The sequence below is a fragment of the Natator depressus genome, chromosome 26 (assembly GCF_965152275.1).
Source record: "Natator depressus isolate rNatDep1 chromosome 26, rNatDep2.hap1, whole genome shotgun sequence".
NCBI lineage: Eukaryota > Metazoa > Chordata > Testudines > Cheloniidae > Natator > Natator depressus.
In genome coordinates, this window is record NC_134259.1 from 12962824 (window position 1) to 12989953 (window position 27130).

The 27130-nt window shown below is 52.7% G+C and overlaps 1 protein-coding gene across 4 annotated transcripts in view; it reads left to right on the forward strand.

Annotated features, from left to right (window-relative positions):
* LOC141978325 (calsenilin-like) overlaps positions 1-27130 on the forward strand; it is a 79924-nt gene that overhangs the window by 11591 nt on the left and 41203 nt on the right. For 3 of the 4 annotated variants that reach the window (XM_074940347.1, XM_074940349.1, XM_074940350.1), the window contains exon 2: positions 5537-5702. In XM_074940347.1, the coding sequence (XP_074796448.1) occupies positions 5537-5702 (166 nt within the window). Of the gene's footprint in view, positions 1-5536; positions 5703-11800; positions 12103-27130 lie in introns of those variants that run through there. The other variant, XM_074940346.1, reaches the window with a different exon arrangement.

Genomic DNA, 27130 nt, shown 5'->3' on the forward strand with positions numbered 1-27130 from the left:
AGAGGGCTTAGGAGAAGGGCAAAGGATTGGCGAGTTTTGTGTAACATTTAACCTATGTTTCCCCTGCTGCAGCTCTGAGCCGATCCCTACTTGTTCTGTCCTCAGCCACTAATGAGAATAATTGGTCCCTGTCATCTTTAGAACATCCCTTGCATTTCTAGTTCTCCCCACAGCCGTTCCTTCTGCAGCGTGGCCTTGCCCAGCTCCTCCAAATCTCTCGTCCTTTGCGCTCTGCTCTGGAATGGCTCCAGTTCGTCATGTGGTTCGTCATGGATACATCAAGTCACATTAAACAGCTGTCAGCTTCCACTCCAGAGGTGGCTGCATTTAAGTGGTGAGCAAAGTGAATCCTGGATTGCTTGAGCCAAACTCTAAAGCCAATGGCGTTACACCAGAAAGGAGTCTTGCTTCTTGCTGAAGTACTTTGGGATCTATCTGTTCAAACAGGGCCTTAGAAATGTACTTGGATGCCAGGGCATGGGTGTAACAAATGCCTGCATCAGAGAGCCTCTGTGCTTGAGAGTGGCAGACTCGTGACACCCAGCAGAAGTTTAGGAAGTGTGCGTTTGTGCTGGAGGCTCTTGGGATGTGTCTCCAATGAGCCATGTCTCCTTTTGTCTAGTTCTGACCTGGGCGATATCTGGCTGGGCTAAGGTTCCCAGGAACAGGTGCACCTGTCAGGTGGAATTAGCCCATGCTGATAAATAATGAACAAGCCGGGAAAGCTGACAACAAAAGGGGAAGCGCTGTGCATTATTGATAGGCTGTGATGAGGGGCTCGTCACATGGAGGGACAGATGCTGCACTGCCGGTGTCAAGCGTGGCACAGAGCAGGCCATATGGGTCATGCCTCCCCCTGCCCAGATTCCCCGTCACTTCTCAACCCTGGTGGAGCAGGAAGATGCTTAAAGCAAGACAAGGGGTGGGAAGGGACCCTGCAGGTTTGGGAACAGGACCCTCAGCAGCCTTGCAGCCACCCCTCTTGTTTGTTTGTTTGCCAGAAGCTGGGAATAGGCCACAGGGGATGGATCACTTGATGGTTCCCTCTGGGGCCCCTGGCCCTGGCCACTGTTGGCAGACAGGACACTGGGCTAGAAGGACCTTTGGTCTGACCCAGTCTGGCCGCTCTTATGTTCTCTTCTGGAGGTGAAGCCATGAAAGTCAGTTTCCTCCTCTGTCGTCTCCCCCACCCCCCACCCCTCAGCAGGCAATCGATGGTCCAATGTTGGGGCTCTGTAAAATCATCAATCAGGCTAAGCAGAGGGTCCCACGAGCAGCCTGCGATGGGCTCAGTAGATGGAGGAGCGCTCGGTCAGACTGGATCCAGGCTGGTTCCTCTCAAGTCCGCCCAGACTGCTGCCAAACCTCCTCTCTTCTAGCCCAACAGCTGCTCTGACTCTGGTGTCCCTTCATGTTGTGTTCCCTGCCCGATCCCTCCAGCCTTACTTGGTTGATGGGCGCTCTCCTGCAGGAAAGACTTTAGCTTTTCCTTCTGCTCCGTATGTGCACTAATCCACCTCCCCCCCAAACTTGCCAGCCATATAATCTCACCCCCTGGCTCAGCTGCACGGGTGGTGGAGGGGGGGAGACGACCATCTGGCAGGAGTGATGATTCTCCAGCTGCAACACATCAATATCTCACCGGCTCTCAGAAACCAGAGCTGCTCTTCCCCCTCCCCCACCTAGCCCCCTTGGTGCGCGTCTCTGGTTTTCTCCACTGCCGATGGTGTATTGGGTGTGATGTGTGAAGCCTGGTCCACCTAGAAAATAGCTTGATGTGTAGAAAGGAAGCGCTGGGGAGATGGTTACAGACCAAGATAAGTGACTTCCTCCTGGATCCCGACTCTGCCCCAGCGTGGGCTCACTGGACTTGACTCAGTAGCGCAGTCATGAAGAAGAAACTTACCTAGGGGTCCTGAGTCCCAATTCCCCTCTTCTGAATTCTATTCGACGCCCTGTGCTGGGCCATGTCTTAGCCCTTATCCCAGACTCTCAGATTCTCCTGTTGGCATCGCTACATCGGCTCTCTTCTCAGAGTCTGGGATGCCCCGATATCTTTTTGGCAGGAGCCTCTGGGGGCAAATCCCAGGAAACCTGTTAGCTTCCCCCCGCTCTGCCTTTCCAGCAGACGACCCCGCAGCCATCCGAGGGACATGCTGGTGAATTCGTTGTGAGCCACCAGCCTAAGCGAGCCTGACTTTGCTTAGCTGGAAAAATCCGTAATTTAAAAATAAAACCCGGCTTGTCAAGTTTGTAGTTATAACGTGCTTTAAAAACCGTGACTCCCCGGCCATCTGTTTGCTGGGCTTAGCTGGCTCCGAACTACTCAAATCACTTTGGTAACACAGAGCCCCTTTGGTCTGTTGAATCGTGCATTGCATGTCACTGCAGCGAGCATGCCCTGATCCAGGACGCACGTTCTGTGCGGGTGCGGCAGCTTGTCTGCGAGCGAGGTGACTCGAGCTGAAGAGAGACGCGTCGTGGGAGCTGGCTGAATCTCCCCCACTTTGGTGGCTTGGCTTTCTTAACTTTGCCTGTGTCCGTTGGGGGACGGGTTCTGTGCCAGCGGTGAGCCAGGCTGGTGGGAATGACTGATGGGATAGGTGGCAGCTGCTTCCCTACCAGCTGGGCATCTCCCCTGGCATCTTGGGCCAATCACACTGAACTACTCAGGCTAGGAAAAGCTGAAGGAGGAGGCAGGTCCAGATGCTGTTCCAGCTGGAGCTTAGAGAGGCTGCTGTCTCCACACAGGCTCCCGTACTGTGATCTTTGCACCATCGTGATGCCCACAGAAGTCAAAGGCGTTTTGCTGGAGTGGTGGGTTACACCCAGAGGGAGGGGACGAGGCTGGGGGAAGGAGTGAGCAGGGTTGCTTTAAAGCCCTATTCACATGGAAGTGCAGGGTGTGGATGGAAGCCACCCAGGCTCCAAATTGCCCTGAGGACAGGTGGCTGCAATCCGAACTCTGCCCTTTCCCGAGAGTGTCGTACCCACTCATGTGGCTGGTATGCCCTGCACGGTGCCCTGGCAGCAGAACCACTTGCAAAGGGCTCACACGGCCTAAGGTGAGACCATGCGAGGTCCTGGGGCTTGATCGGCTAAAGCCAGCCCCTGGCTCTGTGTGTCTGGCATGAAGCCACAAATAACTGAATGGCCTGACTAAAGAGACAGTCCTCATTACTGTCAGAGTGAATTGCAGACAGCAGTGGGAAATCAATATTTCCAGAGACAGGGAGTGAAATCTAGTGGCTCAGAGCAGGGAATTGGGAGCTCCCAGCTCTTCTACTGACGTCCTGGGATGTCTTAGGCAAGTGACTTAAAAGCTTTTGGCCTGCCTCCGTTTTGGCTACATGGCTGGACACCTGAAGTGTAGCAAGCTGGGTCCCCAGAGCAGTGGATTCTTTGGAAAATATCAGCCTTGAGCTCTGTGCCTTAGTTTTCCTCTCAGTAAAACAGGTATAACGGTATCTGTCTACCTTCCTTGGCACAGGGACGTTGGCTGGCTAATCAATGCTTGCCAAGGGCTCTGAGCTCCTTGGATGGCAGGCACAAATGATACGCCGTTATCACTTCCAGGCAGCCCCCCCATACCGAAGCATTGTCACATCGCCTTGCGTGCAATGAAAAGAGAGGCTGGCTCTGACGGACAGACGGATTGAGGTCGGTTCTCTTTTCAGTGGGAGATGGAATAAAACCATCAATTATTCAGCAGACATGCAGCTCTGTTATCTTTACAGATGCACTCCTTGGAGTTTAGAAACCGCAATCTGGGCACCGGTTATGCCAGCCTGAATTCCTTACATGTGTTTCTAAGTGCCCATCATTGTGGTATTTGGGCACTGGGCAAAGGGCAGCACCTCCCATTGGAAGAGCTCAGTGTTTGTAAAACACTTTAGATGTCTCGACCTGCCAGTGAAGTAGGGTTGTAACTGTTATCCTGGCCTCACAGAGGGGAAACTGAGGCACAAAGGCTAAGAAACAGGCTCAAGGCTACCCTGAGTCTGTGTCAGCGTCAGGATCGGATCTTGGTGCACCTGGTTGCCAGTCTAGCACTCCTACAACTCCAAGCCACCCCTTCCTCAGGAAAGAGGAAGAGGCTGGGCCTTAGGAAACCACCATCATCTCATCCCTGTGGCAGCATCTCTTCAGAACTGCCCCTGCAGGCAGGCTAAAGTGGGGTGGAAGGGGGTGTGTGTGTGTTGGGATGAGAATGGGGGCTGTGGGGGGGTGACAGCTATGGGGACTGGGAATGCACCCGTAATGGTCCTGGCCGGAGGCAGAATGCTCTGGGGAAGTTTCTGTGCAGACCATGGCACGGGGCAGGGATGGGCTGGAGATCAGGGATGGGGATGGCCAGAGGTTTTCCGGTTTCCTGGGCGTCTGCTGAAACCTGTCGCTGGGGGTGCGAGAGCCGCCTCCTCTGCAGCGCTTGCCCGGCTCCCCGTTCATCTCGCATCTGATCTCAGTCTGCTGCCGCTCTCCGACCCCAATGTGGGACAGCTTCCCCCGCCAACTCCCAAAGCTCCTGCTCGACAGGCAGAATGTTTCTGTCCCTGTGTGGTCCACGCTGCGCCCAGTCACTGCAGGAGCTGGTTCCCAAACTGGCCGCATCCAGCCCTCCGCTATCCTGCTAAAGCCAGCGGGGGTGTAATGGAGGGCAGAATTGGAGGCCTGCTCGTGCCAGCTTCCCTGCTTGCTCGCACAAGTCTCTGCACCGCCCCTTGCGGCTCCCGGTGCAAGAGCTACCTCCTCTGCATCTGCTGCCTGGAGCCGCTCTGCTGCAAATTGTGCCCCTGCTTTGGGGTCCGCTGTGAGGCTTCGGGGTGCAGAATGGCTGGGGTGCAGGTCCACCCCCACTGTGTCCCTGCCTGCTCATGCTGCACCTCTGCTCGGCACGCCCCCCACTCGAATGCCTCTTGTGCTTAGAGGTGGTGCAGGGACATGGGCATGTTTGCAGAGAGGCCTCGTACCTGCTTTGTGGCCCCTTTGCTCCAATCGAGCTGGCATGGAGGGGCCACAGTAGGGTGACCAGACAGCAAGTGTGAAAAATAGGGACAGGGGTGGGGGGTAATAGGAGCCTTTCTAAGAAAAAGAACCAAAAATTGGGACTGGCCCTATAAAATCAAGACATCTGGTCACCCTAGTCCACAGGCTGATGTTGCATTAGCCCCACAGAGCCCTCTCCCTCTGCTCTTGTGTTGATTAACTCGGGGGGGGGGGGGGGGGATTGTCACATCCTCTTGGCATGAGAGAGGATGCCTGACATGAAGATGCAGTGTGTGTGTGTGAACAGCAGTTATTACAGATGGGGTCCGAACCCCGGGGTCAAATGTGTCCCCCTGACTTTGGGGGCAATCAGAGCTCTGGGGCTTGGACCCAGTTCTGCTGGTAGCTGTCATGCATTGATATCTCCTAGCTCGCCATGCCCACCTGCGTGGGGCACCGTAAGGGGTAATTGCAGGTGGTGAGTAGGAACCTGGCTGCCTATGTGACTTCCCCACCTCTGGGCGCTGACCTGGGCTGTGTTTCGCTGCAGGACGAGACCAAGGAGACTGACGGGAGCCTGCTGGGCGACCCAGGTCACACTCCCCCAGGGAAGAAGGGGCATGTGAAGTGGCAGAAGCCGCGGCTCACGCGCAAGGCGCTGCTGAAATGCTGTCTGGTGAAGCGGATCCTCTCCCGCGCAGTGCCCGAGGGATCAGGTAATGAGCACGGAGATGGGGCTGGGAACTGGGGCTGGGGCCTGGGTTGTCTCCGTTTGGTGTCAGGTTCTGGATAAGGGATTGGGAATCTCTCCCCTCCAGACCAGCGACATGGAGAACTTCCCAAGCCTGTAAAGTTCCACCTGGGACCACCAGGCGAGGGAGGGTGGGGAATGGGAATCCATCTGCCCCCACATCTGTGCCAATGCTGCCAATCCCCCATACGCTGGCAGAGCGCCTTCCCTTTTGTGCCTGGCCCTGCCCACCGGCCCCATCCGACCAGTCTCCCTGGAGCAGCCTTGCCGAGACACTCCTGCCCTGGAGGTGGGAATCGGGGTGGGGGGGGGTAGGGTCAGTCTCTTATCCGCCTCCTGTCCAGGCCGGTCATAATCCTGCATAATCCCCGGCTCCTTACTAGAACATCGCTCTGAGGATTAATGCCGGGAGCAGCTGTCGAGATCCAGAATGGTCTGGGCTTCAAATCCCCTAGGTGGATCTGTGCAACATCCCACTGTCCCCCCACCGTGGCCCCCTCCCTCCATCCCGCCCCGGCGGTCCCATCTGATTGGCTGCAGGGGAGCAGCATTATAAGGCCATATGAACATGACAGACCTGGAAGGCCCCTCCGTCGCCCAGCTTATTTTTACGCCATCCCACAATTTCAGCCTGGGTCACCATGGCTGTTTCCCAGGTTCCTGTATGGAACGTGCTGCTGGGGTTTCTTTCAGTGGCTTGTGCCCGGGGTATATTGTGCCCTTTGTGGAAATGGTGGACTCCTGAAAGAAGGTCCCCGTGCTGCTTCTGGAGGAACCCCCTCCTCCTCCAATTTGGCCTCGGTAGCACGGGTCGCCCAGTCCAGCCCTGCTGCCTCCTATCCATGACATGTGTGAATGCAGGGTCAGCAACGCAGCGTGATACCCACGAGCTGCCCAACGGGATCAGAAGGTGACTTGTCTCCAGCTTTTAATTTAGTTGGGGATTGGTCCTGCTTTGAGCAGGGGGTTGGACTAGATGACCTCCTGAGGTCCCTTCCAATCCTGATATTCTAGGATTCTATGATTCATCCCTACCAATGGAAGCAGCTTCAGGCTGGCCCATGAGCAAAATCTCCCTCCCACCCTTCAGAAGCACAGGGCCCCAGGCAGTTGCTTGTACTCGGAGGCTTCCCTGCAGGTCCCTTCTGGTTGTACTCTGGCCTGTGCATTTGCTCAGGGGATGACGCGTGTCTGCTCTAACCCTGCATCGTTACCTGGTTCCATGGGGGCTTTGGTCATGCCAGACGTGTGTCTGGAGCGGCAGAAGTAGGCTCATGAGTGTGTGTGGGGGCAACTCCCTCTGGTCAGTGATGGATCTGTAGCTATTCCAGGGTTAATGTTGCAGCCGAATCTCCCGACTGAGGAAGAGTCAGGATCTGGAATTCATTTTGAGTGTAAAAGAAATCTACTCTGAAGGGGCTGGGAATGGGTGTGATCACCCCAGAGTCTGAATTGTTGGGTGGATGGGATCCGGTCAATCTGTCTCCCACGCCCTGGAAACCACTGCGATCACCCACCTGCACCTGAGAACTTGCTTCCTGACTCAAGCCGAGCAAGGCTTTCTCTTCTCCTGAGAGGGAGGAAAACAGCTCTGCATATGGAGCTGGATGGAGCTCTGTTTCCCTCTGCAGGTAGCCTGGGTGCTCTGCAGCATGGAGAGATTCATTCCTGCTACGGCTCTGCAAGCTATGGCTGGATGCAAATGTGTGCAAGGAGCAAAATGTTCAATGTGGGTGTTTGTGGCTCACTCCCAGCTGGGGTGGGGAGAGAAGTTTGCTGGTTAGCCAAGGGTGGAAGAACCCCTACGGTTCCCCTGTTCATGGCTCATGGTCCAAAAGAAATACTCAGCTTGTCCTAGCTTCATCCGTCTCCCAGATGTTACTGGGAGACGCTGGAATGTCTTCCTCTGCTGGTGTGAGGTTGTGTTCAGATGCTGGGTGTCAGGTGTGCTATACATGGGCTGCTGGGCTAAACTCTAATCAGACAGGTAAATTCTAGCCGGAATCAAGCCTTTAGACCTCGGCCATCCCACTCCATAACCTAACACCACAGCTGCGTTCCTCAGGAAACATCTCATCACAAGGGGAAGTCCTGATCCTGTGTTAATAATGTCCTCTTTGCAGGGTCAATGTGCAGGGACTGAACCCTGGATCTAAAAGCATGAGCTGCTATTGCCGGAAGCAAAGGACCAGATCCTTTAGCTCACTGGTTCTCAGCCTGTGGTCTGCAGAACCCTGGGGGCCCTCAGACTATGCCTAAGATTTCAAAGGGGTCAGCACCTCCATTTGAAATTTTTTAGGGGTCCACGAATGAAACTTCAAAACCCACTGCTTTAGCTCATGAGTAGCAAACTCCTCCATAGAGCAGGGTGGAAAATAGCTTTTCTGTCCCATGGGAATGTTTGAGGTTTGAGGGCTGGTGGGGGACAAATTCCTGTCTGGATTCTGAATTCTTGAAAATTGTCCCATTAGGGACAGTTGGATTGAGTCAACTGAAGTGTTCTGGTTTTGATTTTGAGGTTTATCAACTTTTTTTTTAACTAGAAATTAGCTAACATTTCAAAATGAAAAGACATTTGGAACCAAAAACCTAACTTTGTTGTTGTTGTTGTTAACGTCAAAATGGGGCTTTCAACAACTTTGAAACTTTCCTTTTTTTCTTTTCTTCCCCAAAATGGGAAATTTGCCACGATGGCCCTTTTCCTACAGAATTTTGGTTTTGACACATGCATTTTCCAACAACAAAAAAAGTTGGTGGGAAAAAATTCCTTTCCCGTTGTACTCCTAAACCTCCATGTCATGTAGACACTAACGGGGACAAAGAGCCAGGCTCATATCAACGTGGGTTACGGGGGCACTTTCCCAGCAGCTGGAACTCACTGCCACAAGAACTGCCCTGAACCTCTGACCCATGCAAAACTGGCCTCCCCAGCTTAGCTTCACCCCAAGAGAGGGTGAAAGGCAGGCAGAGACCCTCCCTGCAATTGGGAGTGTAAAACCCCACTGCTGTAACTGGGACTGCTTGTCTGAGTGTGAATGAGGGCCCAAGATGCAGGATAACAGGGAATCAGGCTGCTTGTCACCAGCATCAGCAGAGAGGCCTAGAACTGAATGGGCCAGAAGGACTGAACTCTTCTTTCCTTAATCCTCCTGGTCAAGCCAGAGGCACACGGCACATTTCCCCTGCCCTGTTAGGGCAGTATCTGTTCTGTGGGAGGCAGTGGGATCTAGCAGACAGAGCATCAGACTGGGAGGCAGGAGACCTGCATTCAATTCCCAGCTCTGCCCCTGACCTTAGGCACTGCTCCTCTGTGACTCAGTTTCCCCCTCCCAATGTCTGTCTGATCATGAGCTCTTTGGGGCCGGGAGTGTCTTCAGGGCTATGAGCATGTACAGAACCAGCACAATGTGGCCCTGATCTCGACTGGGGAGCACCTGGTATACAAAGAATTGTCTGCAGGGGGTGCGAGCTGGTAACTTGCTAACTAAGCGGTGCCCAGTGGCTGGAGGTAGAAGCTAGACGAATTCAGAGTGGAAATAAAGCAGACACTTCTAACAACGAGGGTAATTAACCACAGTAAACAGCTTACTAAGGGTTGTGGTGAATTCTCTGACTGGCCATTTTAAAGCCAAGAGTGAAAGTTTTTTTCAAAGTTCTGCTCTGGTTGAGACAGGAATGAACTGGGGGGTGTCCTATGGCCTGTGCTATCCAGAAGGTCAGATTAGAGCTAAGTGGTTCCTTCTGGCCTTGGAATCGGGGAATACATCCCCTTCAAAGGGCAGGGGCTGAAATCTCTTCGCTGTAAAACCTCCTCTGATGGCTGGCTGCAGTTCACTCCTGCCTGGTTCATTTGGATGAACCCTCTATCAGCTGCCACCACGGGGTGCCAGGTGCGAGGATGTGTCCAGATAAGGCACTGGGGGAGTGGGCTGCAGTGAAGGAAGTGGCTGAGGAGAGGTTGGGTCAAGGTCGCCTCTATGTGACAGCTACCCTCTTGGCCAACCTGGGATTGAACCGACCAGGGACCTCCAGAGCTACAAGCTTGAGAATGAAGAGCACAGGCTCCAAAGTGTGTGTGTCGGGGGGGGGCGGCAGTCAGTCAGATCCTCTGTGGATTAGCACAGAGGGGGGCCTGTACCGAGCTCAGCACTGCTAGGAATTGATGTCTTAGCCTTGCCGCAGGTGCTGGGGGTCTGATTACACCGAGGGAAGCAGGAATTGTCCAGTGCTAAGCACAGTTATTAATACCTTGCCAGTATTCTGGGAACCGTGCTTCTACACTGGGAATTGTCTTCGCCCCGTGAAGGTCAGGAGAGCAGACGGGGAGAGGGAGCCTGAGACCCGGTGGGAGGGGGAAGGAGCTGATCCCCTCCCTTGAGCAGGGAGCCCCTCGGCCCTACTGGCTTCCAGTGGAAATGGGAATAGGGAAGGTGATGGGTGCCCTCAGTTCCCACTGAGCCACGCATGCCCTTCCTGGGAACCACTGCATCCTGGGGACTCGGTTCTGACCCATGTAGCCTGGGTGCCCAGTCCCAGATGCTCGCTTGGTGGACATGCAGCCTTGTCTGGGCAGTGGGGGTGTCTCATTGCTCAGGGCAAACTTCCCCACTCAGCTAAGGGTCGGGCCAGGCCAGGGGGATGGGAACAGATGTGGAGATCAGGGGGGATTTGATGCAGGCGAAATATGGGCGAGGGGGAAGTGCCACCAGGGATGTGGACTGACCTCTTCCGCCCCCTGGCCTTGCTTAAAAACAAGGTTGCCACATCCACCTGGAACACACGAACCACAGGTTCCTGCTAACATGTCCTCCTGCAGTGCCCAGGAGGATTTAAAGAGCACAGGACTGGGAATCAGGACTCCTGGGTTCTATTCCCTGTCTTGCTGCTGACTTCCTGTACACTGTGAGCAAGTCCCTCCCCCACCTCCCTCTGCCTCACTTTCCCTGTCTGTAAAATGGGTACGATGCCCCCTTCTTAAAGAGCTTTGAGATACTCAGGAAGAAGTTGTGCCCCTCTGGCACTGATGGGTGTTGTCCAGGCCCCTCTGGCCAAATGCCTGCATTCCCCAATGCCTGTTGGGACAGGGCCTGTTAGGCCAGAAGGTTCTGCTGTGGTGGGGAATAAAACATCTAGACCAGGAGATCCCCATCCTGATTCAATGGGGACAAGGGATACTTAGTACACTGGAGGAGCAGGGATTTGCAATGCAGTGGCGGAGCATGTTGGTAACCTTGCGTTGGGGAGAAGGTCAGAGCTGCACAGCTGTGACTCCTGCCTCTCGGCTGGCTGGATGTTTAAACAGGAAATAAGCCCTAATATCAGGGCAGGGACTGTAGCTCAAGGGGTAGGGAGCTGTGGCTTTGGACTAGAAGGTTATGAGTTCTATTTCCTCTAAGGAGTGGAGGCCATAGTTGTGGGGACAGCTGATGACCAGAGACTCATGAGCTCCTCTCCTGAAGCAAAATGAGAAGTCTGAAGCAAATTGTCCATCTGTTGGTGGGGCTCTGAGAGATGTCCCTGGCCTGGGGAGCGGCGGGGACTCTGGGGCATTTGAGACAAAGGGACAGACTGGCACAAAGAGAATTGCAAAGCATGCAGGGCGGCTAGGGTTAACATGGAAGGCAAGCTTTCTCCTCTGCTCCCAGGGGATGGCGGGTTGAGCGGGAGTTTTTGTGGTACGCAGCTCCTTGGCGGAAGGCAATCTGAAATTCAGGGACTCAATGCGGGTTTGGCCAGAAAAGGCTAAACCAGCACACGACCGTGCTGCCTTAAACTTACTAAAATCTAGGGAGTAGTAACTGTACCATGATGGGAAGGGGGAGAGGAGAAAGTAGGTGATATTCTGAGGACAGGGAGCTTTGGGACTCCTGAATTCAGCAGGAAGAAGAATGACGTTGTGCCCCTCTGGCATTGCTGGGTGTTTGCCAGAGGGGCCTGGACAGGGGCCTGTATTCCCGAACACCCTGTGGAAGGTAGAGAAATACCTTGCGCTCAGCTAGAGAAAATACAACTTTGCAAGAGACTCCAGCACGGAGCGGGAGGAGAGACCTGCGGAGGAGGAGTCAGAGCAGGTGAAGTGGGAGAGAAGGTCAGTGCAGCTGAGAGCAGCAGAAACAAAGCACTTACCTTAAGGAAACCGAGACAACTTGGCCCAGCGAGCCAGGGCAGGATGAACGGAAGGGGTGTGGGGCAGTGCTCAGGCCTGCTGGAGCGAGACAGGATGCCCCCGAAAGAGGCCAAAGAAGTAGACACCTCAGTGCGCTTCCTGGAAGTGCGCCTTGAGATCTGGGACTTCAGCTGCAAGAAACATCTGGGCAATTTGATCAGCTACTTCTTCCGCTTCATCTCCGGGGACCTGTCCCAAGGTAAGATGTGCAGCAGTGCACCCACAGCTGCGAGGCATTTGGAGGGAGCAGTCAGTGTGGGCCAATGGTGTTTTGGTGGCTTGTAGAGCCCAAGCAGTGGGGGATGAGGGACCTGAGTGTGGCTGGGAGCCAGGGAATCTGGAGTTCGTATTCTGCCTCTGACCTACTTGGGCCCGCTGCGTCCCCTTGCTGTACCTCAGTTTCCCCATCTGTAAAATGGTGGCAAAAGGCTCCCTCCCATGGGGGTGGTCAGGGTTATTAATGTTTGCACAGTGTGTTGAATAGATAGAGCACTGGGTATGTGCTGGATGTCCCCTGTGGGGAGAGATGAAGGAACTGAGGGGCTGTGTTCAAAAGATGCATGGAGCTCCCTGCAGGGCTCGATGTGAGGGGCAGCAAGCAATGGAAGGAGTAAGGAAAGGGGGAACCATCCTGTGGGGAAAGGGATGGAGCTGGGGACGTAACTGGCATGGTGAGAAAGGGACAGGAGAGGAATGGGATTCTTGGTTTGGAGAACGGACAATTGTAAAGCTTAGGTGCCTGCTTGACCAGGTAATTCCATCCACCCGCCCTTCATTGCTCTGTCTGAGCTGGATGGATTCTCACTGGGGTCCAGAGGGATCTTTTCAAATAGCCAAGGGGCTACTAGATGGGAGGTTCTGTCCCCGGTTAAGGAAACTCTCTGCAACTGAGAAGCCCAGAGATTATCCGCTAACTCAATCAAGCAGCCGGCTGGAGCATGCTCATTCCGTGCCCTTCATTTGGGCAGAGCAGGATCTCCCCTCCTTTGGAACCGCGGAATCCATTGGCCCTGCTCCGGGCATCACTGTAATCACCTTGCATAGCAGGGCAATGCTACCTCAAGGAGATGTTTCTATTCCTGCAGCTACTCACAGAGGGGGTTCTAGCCACCCCTAGATTTGGCAGGGGGCTGGCAGTATTCCCGTGGTGATTTCTCCAAGCATGGCGACTAAGGGCTTTGAAGCATCTTCAGTCTCTCACCTGTGTGTCTGGGACTTTCTAGAGGGGGTTTTAACATTGTAAGAAGGGAAAGTAACCTCTGGTTTGAGTGTATTATAAGCATCCTTCTGTGCCTGATCCCAAGTGGATGTGAGTCTGCTACAGCCCCGGCTAGGGAGCTTTAGCTCAAACAAGCAGCTCCAGCTGTTAGCCCTGGCTGTCCCTGGTTCAATTCCTAATGTGTTTGGCCTTCATGTGGCCTCATCTTAAGTTGCACGCATAGGTCGGTGCAGGTTTCCAAAGAAGGGTTCGTGGCTAAACTTTGTTGTGGTGGGGTTTTTTAATTGACTCTAAAGCTCAGGAAGGAACAGAGGAGGCAGGATCATGGATGGAGGAAGAGGAGGGCAGTGAAGAACTCTGTCAAACTGCAAACGAAATCACATGAAAGCAGCATTGCTTTCCAATTCATATTCCAATTCAGGGCAGGCTTTGTCACAGCTCTTGGGGAGATAGTGGTAGAGAGGAAGGGTGGTTTTATGGCTAAAGCACAGGCCTGGGATGGTTCAATTCCAGCTGTGTCCCAAGACTACCTCTGTTGCCAATTAAATCTCTGTGCCTCAGTTTCCCCATCAGTGAAATAGGTATAATAATGCTTTCCTAACTAGCAGGGTGTTCCAGAAGGATACATTCACGAATGGTGTGTGAGGGACGCATATTCTACTGACAAGCACCATAGAGAAACCAGCAAAGACTCCTGTGGATGCAATGTAAAGCCACGGTCCTTGACTTTCGTGCACATTAAAACCCTTGTTTTTGAAAGCATCTAACACTGTTTTGTGGCCAAACTCCATCAAGGGAAATTACCCCTGAAGAATGAACTGGAGTTTGTTTTACTTTGTCTTAATCTGTTATACAGAGTTTCTGGACACTGTTAAACAGCTGCTGTGTTCCACTCCAGAAGTAGCTGCCTATCAGCGATTTGCAGCAGGCAGGGGAATGGTGAGCCACATACCTTACCTACCTCATAGGGATGCTGTACGGGAGAATTATTTAGGGGCTGATTCTGCAATCCTTACAGGGACTAGTCAGTACAATCTCAAAGGACCTGCCAAACCAGAGGGGGTACTCAATAGTAATTGCTACTCCATGTAAAAACAGTAGAATCGGGTCCTTTTGGCTTGTAAAGTGCTTCTGAGATGCTAAGATAAGAGAGGCACTGATCAGCTGACACACGCTTTGCCTAACATTTCTCTGTAGTGGGAGCTCTAGGCTGGGAAACACAGGACGCAGGGCCTGGGAGGTGAAAAATCAGGGCCGGAAATATATTCCTGCTGTACACTTGTCATGTACATAACCAAATATTCTTGTTGCTGATCCAGTGGGTGGTGCACTGCCCTCCAGCTGCTACTGAGCCAATGCTCCCAGCCTGGTGCTAGGAGCCGCTATGGGACTGGAACTGCCATCTTCTAGATGAGATGTGATCGTGTCTTGACCTTTTGTAGCTCTAACAGGAGAAATGGGTTGTTAACAGCGATGTCTTGGTCAAATTCCTGCGCGAGCACTAATTATCTCCTGCCTCCCCAAAACTCTGTGTGTAGCTTAGTTGAAGTTTTTTCAATCCGCCTGAAAATCTGATGTCATGCACTGCTCCATCCTGTTAAACAGCTGTCATGCCCCACCCCAGAGGTGGCTGCATGTCAGTGGTGCATGATTGAAAGCATTATATAAATAAATTAATTGCCATAATACTCTAATGAATTGTCCCTATTTAGAGAAAGAGAAATCCTGAACAGTTATTTGCCAGCACGTTCTGTGCATTAACTATTTCATTTTTAATATATTTTAAGTAAATTTCCCCCCCCCCCCAACTAGAAACTCTTAGTAGGTGTAATATAATGATCCAATACTTAGAGTAGATAACAAGGTTTTCAATCTATCATTGTTAATGCATGTATTATTTACTGTGTGTATGTGTGTGGGGGGGTAATAGGAGCCTATATAAGAAAAAGACCCGAAAATCGGGACTGTCCCTATAAAATATGGACATCTGGTCCCCCTAGTCTATTAGTTTGAGTCTAAAATTGTACATCCTAGACCCCCTACTGCTAATGGCAGTTCTCCTTTAGCTCAAGTGTTAGCGGCGTGTGCTTTCAGAGCAGGAGGCTGAGAGTTCTAGCCCTGCTCTTGCTGTGAAGTTTGAGGTGGCCATGGGGGGCCAGCATAATAAGAACTAAGACGGCTCATTTTACCATAAGATTCAGCCTGTCTATTGTGGAGCTGAGCCAAAGCAAGCCTTGGACCACTTGGCCTTTGAAGTTGGGATCTGGGGCTGACCATATCTGCCTGGGCCCTGTTTCTAATCCCATCACTGCTCTAGGCTCTGATTCTGGTTACCCCTTTGCTTAGCCATTCATGCTCTGGCCCAGTGTGGCTGTTACACTCTGTACATAGAGGTATTAACCCCAGTGAGATGCCTTGTCCTGATCGTATTGAATTCAGTGCCCATTTTGCCCTTGATTAATGGGATCACGACCAGCAAAATGGACACATTTCACGCCTTCCATAAGTTTAATAGTGTTAGAAATGCTATTAAGAGTGCAAGCCTGCAGTCCTTCCTCAGGCAGAGCTCTCATTAACCTCCATGGGGGCCTTGGTGAGGGCTGCAGGATTGGCCCCAAAATGAGAGATTTCTGGAAGTTTTCATTTCAATTTATTTGTGTGAAACAGCAAACAATTAAAAAACCACCAGCACCAATTGCTCTGACTGGTCCTGTTATAACACGTTGTGATGTCCTTTATGTGCACCAGCTACTAGAAGGTGACAGCCTACTACTGCTGCCAGCCATTGGAGTTCCTACTTTAGCTCAAGTGGCAGAGGGTCATATTGCAAGTTACAGGTTAGATCTCTGCTAATAACAAGAGGTCCTTATATGGTCAGTTTCAGCAGAGAAGCTGAGAGCTTGATGGACTGTGGAGATCAAACTCCCCTCCAATTGCTACACCTGGTATTTCAAGGTCAAGCTGGTTGGGAAAGCTTACAGTGCTGCTGCTGTCTGTACTTGTTTTCTTTCACCAGCACTAAATTAATTTTAAACCCACAGAAATGAAAATGAAGGTGTGTATTGGGGGTGGAGGAGGGAAAGAGACACTCCTGGAGTAGATGATCAAAAGACACAAAAATAGACCAGAAGGGAGCCTAATTTTGGAAGTTATTTTCCATTGCCAGAGCCTCTCCGTAGCTGCATCAGAAACCCTATGCCACTTACGTGATGCTCTATAGGCTGTGGAGAAAATAACATTTCAGACCCATGAACCTCTGCGTCTCCAGGGACTGCACTGAAAAGCCGGAGCTACTGTCTACTTAGATTGCTCCAGGTTGGTGTTTTTAAGCACAAGTAACTTTTCCAGTTTAACTGAGTCCACCTGAAAATTCAGATTCCACATGGATTCACTGACAGTTGCTAGACAGTCTCTGTACTCTGAGCGCTGCATGCGAGGCAGAGATGATCAAACCGATGAGATGCACAGTGTCCCTTTGCAGCTCTGATTCTGCCTTTATCTTTGCCAGTGGCTGCTGGTGGGTTGACAGCCCCATGTTTTCTGGGAGCTGTTTGAAAACAACAAAATCCATCCCCCAATCCTAAATATAGTCTCCACTTACTTCCCCAAGTGAGAACTCCTTGGCTCTTGTTTGTATGATCTGTACACTTTAGATCTGCAGCCGGAGCGTAGAACATGAATGACTTGCAGATTTTTGTGGATATATAAGACCCCACGTTTGTAATGCTGCTGCATGCCAGGGCTACAGCTTCAAGGTGACAGCGGTGGTAGAACTCTCACCCTTCTGATCCTAAAGCGCAGGCCCCTAGGGCTAGAAGTTATGGAGACTCCCCATTAGCAGTATAGGGCCTATGACACAAAGATGAGCAGCTCTGATTTCGTCGAGTAGAGGGCAGAGCTGCACAAACACACTAGTCAGCACGTAGCAAAACTTAGTATCTGATGTAACCTGCCTATATGGCCCAGAAATTATCAGTATAAGGAGAGCAACTAAAAATGTACGCAACTTGTGGGCCAAAAATGAATGAATATCTGTTTCTTCTAACATAACCAGGCAGTGCTTATGGAGAGGGCATCTTTAGTTAATTACCAGCATAGAAACCAATCATGCAAGTTCCTTAAATATACAGATAAACCAATGGGGCGGGGGGGCTATGAGGAAGCCAAGTACCTTACAAGATCTCGCCCTTGAATTCCAGATTTCCTGGCAGTGAGATCTGCCCGGCTGTTACATAAATCTCCCCAGGGAAGCAATGGATGCTCCATCACTTGAGGCATTTGCAGCTGGACTGGACAAAATGCTAGTAAACAGCACAATAGGGGCTGATACTGTATGGGGTGGAGGGGAATTAGATGGGACTTAATAGGTCTTTGTTCCTGACTTATACTGGAGTCAGGACAGAATCAAACCCAGCCAGCCAAAGGACCACATGAGGGGAGGAGAGAAATATTGTCTTTTTCCCCCCAAACCCCTTGAATCTCTTCTGAACATTTTCATGTTGTACAAAAAGTCACTTTTGGCAGGGGGTGGGGTGTGGGGGCGGGTCAAAAATGTTTTGGCAAAATGTTCACCTGCTCTGTACCATTTATTAAGACCTCTATTAATCATGTGTTATAAACAGCTTAGAAAGGGTTACGGGGACCTTTAATATAAAGGGTGATTGCACGCAATGGCCGTCTCCCCAGTGACTGCAACAATGAAGGGGTGACAAACTTGCCCCTTGCAATAACTGCATCTGTTCTTGGAGCGCATCGAGGTGGATTTAGTCTGACCCTCTCTCTCTCCACCCCGTCCTGATGTTGCATAAAAAGCAAGGCACGGTGGGCTTTAGGAAGTAACATTAATTGTGGGGAAAGCAGGGGGTTGTCCCATATACAGTTCTGGAAATAAAGCCTCTTAGCTGGACGGTAGCATTTTTCCTCCCTGGATCTTAAAGTGCCTGTGTGGGCCAATATCATTGTGTGGCCTAGTAGATCAAACACTAGACTGAACCTCAGGAGACCTGAGTTATAGAACAACTCTGCCCTGGCCTGCTGGGTGGCCAGTTTCAGGCCAGCTCCATGCCTCAGTTTCCCCATCTATAAAATGGAGCTGATACTGCCCTGAGATGGCTCTACTGATTGAAAATAGCGAGGTCATAGCAGAGGCCCGAAGTGAGGAGATAAACCTGGGATTTGGGAGGGCTGTGTGGTGCAGGTTGTCTCTCTCTGCCGCCTGAGAGCCAGCCTCTGTTTCTGTGTCATGGCAGCATCTCGGCCCCACTAAAGCTCTGTCAGCTCTTGTTATAAGACCTCTCCCAGCCTGGTGGCGGGGCGTTCCAGGGGAAGGACAAACTGCTGCTGAGTTTAGTGCCCTTTGGGGTATGGCGTAAAGCTCACCGATTTCATTCAAGCCCATCCTGGCAAGCTCCCGGCAGGCTGTGGTGTGCAGAGAAGGGGCAGTGATTGTCATGAGTCATCCACAGGGGTGACTCATCTACTGTTGGCTGATGGAGAGGGGGGTGGTGCGTGAACACCTAAACAAACAGGGTTATTGAGTCTTTATGCTTGCTTAGAGAATAACTCCTTCTCTCCCCACCTGCCCCGCCCCCCAGTTGACTTTGCAAGGAGGATGCAGCAAGGAGTGGTTATAGCATGGTGTGGTGAATGGATATGTGGCAGACCTGGGTTTTATTTCTAGTTCTCACACTGGCCTCCCGTGTGACTGTTGGCAAAAGTCCCTTCCCTTCTCTGTGCCTCAGTTTCCCCTCCCACCCTTGGCCTGTCTTGTTTCTAGATTGCAAAGCTCTTCTGTGCAGACACTCATCCTGTGTGTGTGTACAGCGCCTAGCGCAGTGGGCCAGCTGGCTCAGCGCTGCTGTGATATAAATAACAGAACAGCAGGGAACGGAGTTGGGACCTGTTGTAGTAGATCCCTCGCGGTCCTGTGCTCCTGAGTCTACTGTAAATTCCAGCTCTGGAAGGGTGTTTGCTTCATATTCAGAAGAGGGAGATTTGGTGTCAGAGGTCCTGGGTTCCCACCACGGGGCCAAGGGTCCTGACTCTGCCACTGACTCACTACATGACTTTGGGCAAGTCTTTCCCCTTCTTCTCTGTGCCTCAGTTTCCCAAGTGCAAAGTATCCGCATATTCCCATCCCCAGTAACCAATGGTTTCGGGTCCGGTCCTTTGCTTCCTGTCCTGGTGTTGGGCGGGGGCCAGACGGCGCTCTGGGGAACGTGGCAGCCAGCAAAGGCAGATCCCAGCTTAGGGGCCCACACCGGAAATGGCTGCAAGGGGGAGCAATCCACCGTCGCTGGGTGGGATGCTCCGAGCGAGCTCTGAGGCCAGCCTTGGGCATCTCCTCGCTGCAGCAGCCAACTCTGGTGTCGGAGCCCCACTGGGACCTTGACGATTGCATGAGGAAGAAGTGACCCAAATGACAGACGCAGCCAGCGTCAGTGGAGCGGAGAAATGCAAGGGAAGCAGGAAAACTTTCCCCTTCCTCCCAGCGTCTCTCAGAGCGTGTCTGTAGCTAGCTCCTCGCAGACATGGAAGGGGACATGCCAGGGTGAGACACGGCAGCTTAACGGGGACCAGAGGCTGGGGAACAAGGGGCATCAGGGCAGCCCTAGGGAATTAGGGTCCATAACGGGTGAGGTCAGCAATGGGGTGTTTTCCCAGGTTGGGGGCGACCAGCAGATGGGGCTATGCAATGGGGTGGCTGCAGCTCTGGGGGCTTAGAGCCCGTGTAACCGGGGCACCTGTGCAAGAACTCTGGGCTGGTGTCTTCGATGGAGACCTACAGATACCACGGCATGCTGAGCCTGGGTCTTTGGGGCCCAGGCTTGTGGACTCAGTGTTTCAAGCCCACGCTTGAGCATCCACGCTGTATTGTAAACCTGGGCTTAGAGTTGCTGGACTCAGGTCTGTGGCTTGAGCTGTGTCCACACTGAAAACTGACGGGGCTTGGACCTTAGTCTCAGTGGCACCTGGGCTCTGACCCACCTCCCTAGCGGAGTCCTGGGTGCTTGCTGACCCGAGTCAGACTGATTTGTCTGGACGGAAGGTGCAGCTTGGGCTCAAAACTGAGTCCGAACCCAGGCTTAATGTGCCATGGAGACCTCTCCTGTGGGCCTACCACCATGCTGAAGGCTTGAAGCTCATCCCCTTCAGAGTCTGTACTTAGTCCATGACCCAGCATGATGCTACGAGGCCCTGTGCTGCAGGAGCTGGCCGGGCAGGTTGAACCGGTGTTACCTTCTCCCACTGCCCTGTAGCCCCCACTTCTCCCTAGCTCAGCAGAGCGGGTGCAGAGAGACCTAAAGGCGGGGGTCTGGGTCTGTATGATCTGTCCCTGGGAAGTGGTATCGGTGATTCAGCAGGGCCATCTGAGGCAGCACTGAGCTTACTGCCAGGTGCTACGTGGTGGTGTCTCGCCATCTACTGGGCAGATGTAAAACGGAGCTCTTCCTTGCTTGGCACGAAAGCTCCCCTACCACCAGGCTGGCTGCTGTTTGCAGCATTGAGGGGTATTTTTTTTTACTCCTTATGTCCTGGCTAAATTCAGCTTCCTTCCTTCCTCTTGAATTGTCCCAGCTGTTCCCTGACACTTCCCCTCCCATACTCTTCCATTGCTCTGATACACGCTGCCCAGTTCCACCCCAGAGGTGGCCGCATTGCAGCAGCTGAAATGATTCCCAAACAGTTTGCGTCGGGCTTTTGGGAGCCCTTGGGATGAAGGGAGCTGGGCTGGAAAGGCCATTTGATATTCGTATTGACCTTCCTCGGCTTCATGGGGGTTTACGGCAGAAGGTTCACCTCTTTCAATGTTGGCTTTGTCTCTGCTGAGGACATGGGGAAGTGAGTCCCTTCATTGGCCCTGCTGTAATTGCAACCAGCATAGCAAGATCAGATGTCTCCTTGTGGGACAAGGAGTCCTCTCCAATTCTGGCTAATGCAGCGCAGCCAGCTGGCTGCTTCCAGATTGGCTCCAGGCGTGGTAGGAGGAGGCTGAGGCCTTGAATCACAGCTTCCGAGCCCTGGCCTGGACAGACTGGCCTGTGTGTGGAGCAGTGCATCCAAATGCATCGCTGGTGCTGCTGTCTCTTCTGAGCCCAGCAAGGAGAGAAGCAGCTGCCCCTTCTCCCCTGTGCCAGATGGACCAGCCTGCCTGGGTATGAGAAGGGGGTAGGGGGATAGGACGGAGGCTGAGAGCTATGGATTAATAGGGTGGAGCTTTTCCTCCTCTCCCGTCTCCCCTGCCCATTCATCTTCTGCTCTGAAACTAAACCGCAGGCCAGCCCATGTCCTAGGGTTAAATGCAACCCCAGGAGCAGGTGTCACATCTGTTGGCTTGATCTCGAGCCCATGCAAAGACTCCCATTGACTTCAGAAGGCATCCGGTCAAGCCCCAAGTGCCCTGCAGCCCTTGGCTACTCTCTGCCCAGGTCACCACCTAGTGGCTGCAGCCTAAAGAAAAGAGACGCCCCACTACTGCTAATGGAGCCTCAGGCCTGGGGCTCTGGAGACGAAAGCCGTGAGTTCTAGCCCCGCTGCTGGCTAGAGTGGGGTGTCCCTGTCTCCGTCCACATAAAGGCTTCCAAGGAAGCTGGTATGGGGCTGCCGAGGGGACTGTGCCTTAGTGAGACTCGGACGCTGCGTCCTGGAGCAGGAATGAGGAACAAACCCACAGGTCACAGAAATCTCATGGCCGTACACTGGAAGTGACTTTCCCTCCCTCCATCCCCGTGTCCCTCTCTGTAAACCAGTGATAACAGTGTGAATCCATGGGTGAAATGGGCTATAGCGGGTCTGGGGGGTGGTGTTGCTGTCATGGTGAGAGACGGCCCTCGGCAGCTGCAGACCGATTCCAGCACTTATCGCTCTCTGCTCACAGCTGGCAGAAATCCCTTGCACCGCTGCTTATGCCAGTGCCTCCCTGGCGATTGCAGGGCGTTGCACCAGAGTAATTGAGAGCGAGCTTCCAGCTCAGTGTGAAGGCAGCCTGCTACTGCGCACAGACGTGGGGGGTCAAGCCTCCTGCAGCAGCTGCTGTTCTTGTTCCCGGCTTGCACACGGTATTTTGTTTTGCTTTCTATGCCGTTAACTCTGCCCCATAGTGGGCCCCCTCTCGCAAGGTGCTAAACGCACTCAGCTGCTCCAGGAGCGATCAGCCCTTCGCAAGGTATAGGGAAGGGCCGTGTGGCAGAGTTCATCCCATTGCTATAAAGCGTGGGACTGAGAGGACACAAGGACAGCTGTCGGATCTCACCTAGCCCATGCCCCGGGACTCCTCTATTGTAGGGTCTTACCTCAACCTTTCTATATTGATTCTCGCCACACTCCTGTACAACAGAGCAGGGCTGTCTTCTGATCTTTCAGAGGAGAAACTGAGGCCCCGAAAGGCTGAGTGAGTGGCATAAAATCACCCAGGGAGTCCATGCCAGAGCAGGGGACTGAATGTGGGTCTAGGCTGGTGCCCTAAGCACGGACCACCCCGCCTATCTCAGGGGGGGACTGTCCCCTACAGCTCATTTTCTGGTGTTCTCGTTCAGTGTAGATTTAAAAGTCTCAAGTAATGAGGTTCCTCCCGCTCCCCCCGGGGAGATGATGCCCCAGCCTGTTAGATCTCGTTTCTCTGAGACCTTTCCAGGTGTTTAGGCGAAACTCCTCTGGTTAATTTCTTCCCATCCCTCATTCATAACTGCACTGGCAGCGTCTCAGGGCAAGAAGGATGGACGTTTTCTCCTGTTGAGAGTCAGTGTGATCTTCCTCTGGGGCTGTCGGCTGGCTCCTAGCCCAACTTTCCAGGTCAGTTTCACCCGCCTGCTTTCAGAACTCACCATCCCCTGGCACGGCACCAGGGCCAGGGGCAACTCTGCTGCAGAGCTATACAAGTTTCTCTCTCTCCAAAGCAGGGCTCGTGATCTCAGGAAAACAGGGTTTTGCTGGGCGGGTTGTCATTTCTGCCCGAAATGCATGGAAAGGAAAGAGAAGCCATGCTCTCCTGGGAACGGTCGCCAGATTTCAGCTTGTGTTTTTAGTGCGGATTCAGGCGGGAGATTACGTCTGGACTGGCTGATACGTCCCTACTTGGGAGACTAGGTGGTTGTCTCTACATTTCAGAGCTGGCCCAAACCTGAAAATATTAGCTGTTTTTATGACATTTACAGTCATGCTGCAAAGAGGGTGGTCTGTCCCTGCATAACAGCCAGCCCTGAGAATCCGGAGCAGCTGAGGAAGGGACAGGGGTTTCTCTCTAAGGAGCTGGCAGAATGGAAGAGTGGCAGAAGCCGCAGGAACAGGAAGTCAGTCCCCTGGGACAGCGGGAACCTGCTAGGGAACAAGGACATCCAGGGTGGTGCTCTCTGAAAGAACAAGGCAGAATCCTGCTGGAGGAAGTGAGAGGCGAAGGGGGAAAATCCCCTTGGAGCTATAGCCCAGTGTGGGCTGGGGAACTGTTTGTATTTGGAAAACCTACCCACCCGGAAAGAGACTCTGGCTGTGGCCGTGTGGTCTAGGTACAAGCCAGCACTTCACATGCATCTCGAGGCCTCAAGCGGATCTGGGTCCTGTTGCGCTAGGTGCTGTACAAAGCCATATGGGCGATCGGCACAACTGTCACTGACTTTCGATGGCTGGTGTACCCCTACCTGCTTTTACGGCCCTATGGAGATCTCTCCCTGCCAACTTCCTCACAGTGAGTGAGTCCCTGCCCCACCACCATTGTCTGTCCATTGACAATGGAAAAGCCAGATCAAGCCACATTCCCGACCCAATTTCTCAGTTCAAAGAAGCCTGGCTGAGTTTTAGATCCACCCCCAAACTCTTGGGTCTCTCCACATGGGCTTGGTCTTCCCCCTCCCACTTTCCCCCGTCTGCGCCAGGAACCCCAAGTCCTTGTGCTCATGCATCTTGCAGGAGATGAGCTGACAGTGTCTCGCTTCATAGCTGGCTGGAGAAGCAGCAGCGAGATGGATGGCTCTGAAAAGTGCCAACTTGAAGGAAACTTCAACCGTACCTGGAACGATTCGAAACCATTAAAGCATCACCGGTTTTGCTGAGCAGAGTGCGCTGAAGTTTCATTTCCATGACTTTTTATATTTTAAGTGTGTGGGGGGGGCACTGCTGGCTCCCAGCCCCCTTGATCTTCCTTGTAGGGATTGTCAACATACTGTAAGCAACCCCTGGGTGTAGCTTTGGTGGTGTAGATCCCAGGTTCATTCTCTGTAGCTAAAACCAGGAACCTCTGCTGAAAGCCCCATCTGTGTTAGCCAAGGCGGCAGCAGGCTCTTCAGCCTGTATATGTGGCCCGCCACCACTAGAGGGACGGAGAGAGGGCCAAACTGAGCAGGTGTGGGTTATAAATGGACTGGTGCCTGGGGACCCCGGTGACGGGTACCTTACAAATGTGAGACTCATTCTGTTCGTTCGCATTAGGGGGCCGTGCTGCTAATTATCCAAGGATGAAATCTGCCCCATGCGAGTGAGTGACTGGCCTACCTCTCTTGGGTACTTATATGGCTACAGACTTAAGTGAGACTTAACAGGGGCACGAGCGCTGGCCGTCAAGCCAGGGGTGAATTTCACCCCAAAGCGAGTATTTGCAGCATAAAAACGGCTCCAAAGCAGGCTCGTTTGAGACCTGGGCTCTGCTCCCATCGCCGTGAATGGTGAAAGTCCCAGAGGAAGGCAGGACAGAATAGAGGTTGCGGAGTCGGATATTTGGGGCTCTTTTTTCTTTTCTTTTTTAATCCTTCACTCCTGGAATCAGGAGATGGCGTGAGCATCTCGGCTTTCATTTTCAAAAAAGCGTCTGGTCCGCGGAGAAAAGATTGCCCATGTATCGAGACTGCGCCAGCAAAGCTCAGACACCAGCAGGTACATGGAAAGAGCCCGACATTTACTATTTTTTAAAACTCACGATTTTTTAAAATCCCGATGGTGTGGGGCCAGCCTCGCTATTTGTGGATGGCTGGGGTTGGCAGCACTGAGAATGCCAGAGTTTTGCCTACATTGCAGCCTTCACCGTTGCTACCGCCTGCCTACAAGCCCCTCCAGTGGCTTCAGAGGGGAGCAGAATCGGCCTGTGCTTAGCAGGGTGCCACCAGGAACACTTTCTGGCCCATGCAAGGGGGATCCCTTCTACGCAGCTTCTCTGATTCCAGCCCATGCAGCTCAGCTGACAGGATCGGGGCCAAAGCCCAACAACCCTTACCCTGCAAGGTGAGCTAATACCAATAATATTGGCTGTATTTTCCCATCAGTTATGTACTAATCCATGTGTGCCTACCTTAAGCTTCTCTAGGCTGCATTTCTGTTGCCACATGGAATGTCATGGACCCCATCTCCAAACCCACAGGCCCCTACTACTGGAGTGCAGGAGAATCGCCATTTGCAGTCCGGGGTGTAGGATACACCGTTGAGCAGTTCTGATCCCATCCATTGGAGGGCAGCAGTGCCCAGTCTGGTTAATATTGTTAATATCACTAACATGATTCTTCATAGCCAGATTTTAACTCTGCCTCAGGCTGTTTTTAGCATCCCACTGTAACCTGTGCCGGGAGGCGAGGGGCTGGGTAGATGTTGTCATTCCGTCTCACGGCATCTCACTGTGTGCGGTGCACCATTGCTATACGTCTCCCTTTATAGCAACCCAGATCATTGCTGAGATGTCACCGTAACCACAAGTGCAACGTGGTTTCTGATCTCACCGCGCTAGCCCAAGGTGCCTCTGTTGCATTCTAGGACACTTCTATTGTATTGTGTGTATTCTGTATTGAACAAGAGTGGGCAAACTGTTTCCTATTAACGTGAATGGCTAAACAGCTCGATAGGCACGTCTGGGAATGGTTGCAGCCAGCAAATCGCTTTTAAATCTCCACACCAGCCGGGGAAACTTCCTTATTAAAGATAATCCTGCTTTCTATGCGACGGCATGCTCCTGTCTGTCTTAAGTACTTCTCTGCTATACTGAGTGCCTCACAATCTATTTCCCAATGCCCTTATGAGGCAGGGCTTTATCCCTCATTGTACACATGAGGAACTGAGGTGCAGAGAAAGTAAGTGACATGCCCAAGGTCCCACACAAAGTCTGATCTGGGTCTCTCCCATCCTAGCCCAGTCCCCTAGTCTAGAGGATGGACTATAAGGCAAGGAGTCACCAAGTGCAGCGGCCTTGGTTGGCTGTACTACAGTAGCACACGCCGGCCGTGACCCCCATTGTGCTAGGTGCTGTATATGCGTAGTCAGAAACAGTCACTTCCCCACAGAACTTGCTCCCTGCCTCTCTCTTATTGGCATAGATTGTATTTTCTTCATTTTACAGATGCATAAACAGGGACTTGCTCAAGGTGGGACTGGAACACAGATCTCCACACCCCTGGTCTAGTAGCCCAGCCGCTAGACTGGCTTCAGGGACCCCTTAATGTTCACTAGAATCATAGAATATCAGGGTTGGAAGGGACCTCAGGAGGTCATCTAGTCCAACCCCCTGCTCAAAGCAGGACCAATCCCCAATTTTTGGCCCTAAATGGCCCCCTCAAGGATTGAACGCACAACCCTGGGTTTAGCGGGCCAATGCTCAAACTGCTGTACTATCCCTCCCTCACGTGTCTGAATCCATCCCCCCAGCTTCTGTTCAGTGTTCACCAGCTCCTCCCAGGCAGCCCCCAGCGGCTTTCAGAGCCCCAGCAAAATCCTGCCAGTAGCAGCTTCTCCATGAAACACTCTGTGCTTTCCAAGCCCCACACCGAGAGGAGAAGCCATCGGACGGAAATAATCCCCCCTCGGCTAGGTCGGGTAACAGACCGTGTTTTCTAGCCTATCGGCTGCAGTCAAAGATTCTCCGCTCCTGAGGCTTTCTCAGCTGGGATTCCTGGCTGGGGGCTCTGTAGCTGGAGCTGCCAACTGTCTAGCTGACTGTCTCAGCAGGAGGAGCAACTCGTGCCTCATGCATGGAGGTTCCCGCAGGATGTTTGCACTGGTGGCGCTGGCACTGGGCGGTGAAAACGTCTGTCGAGCGACA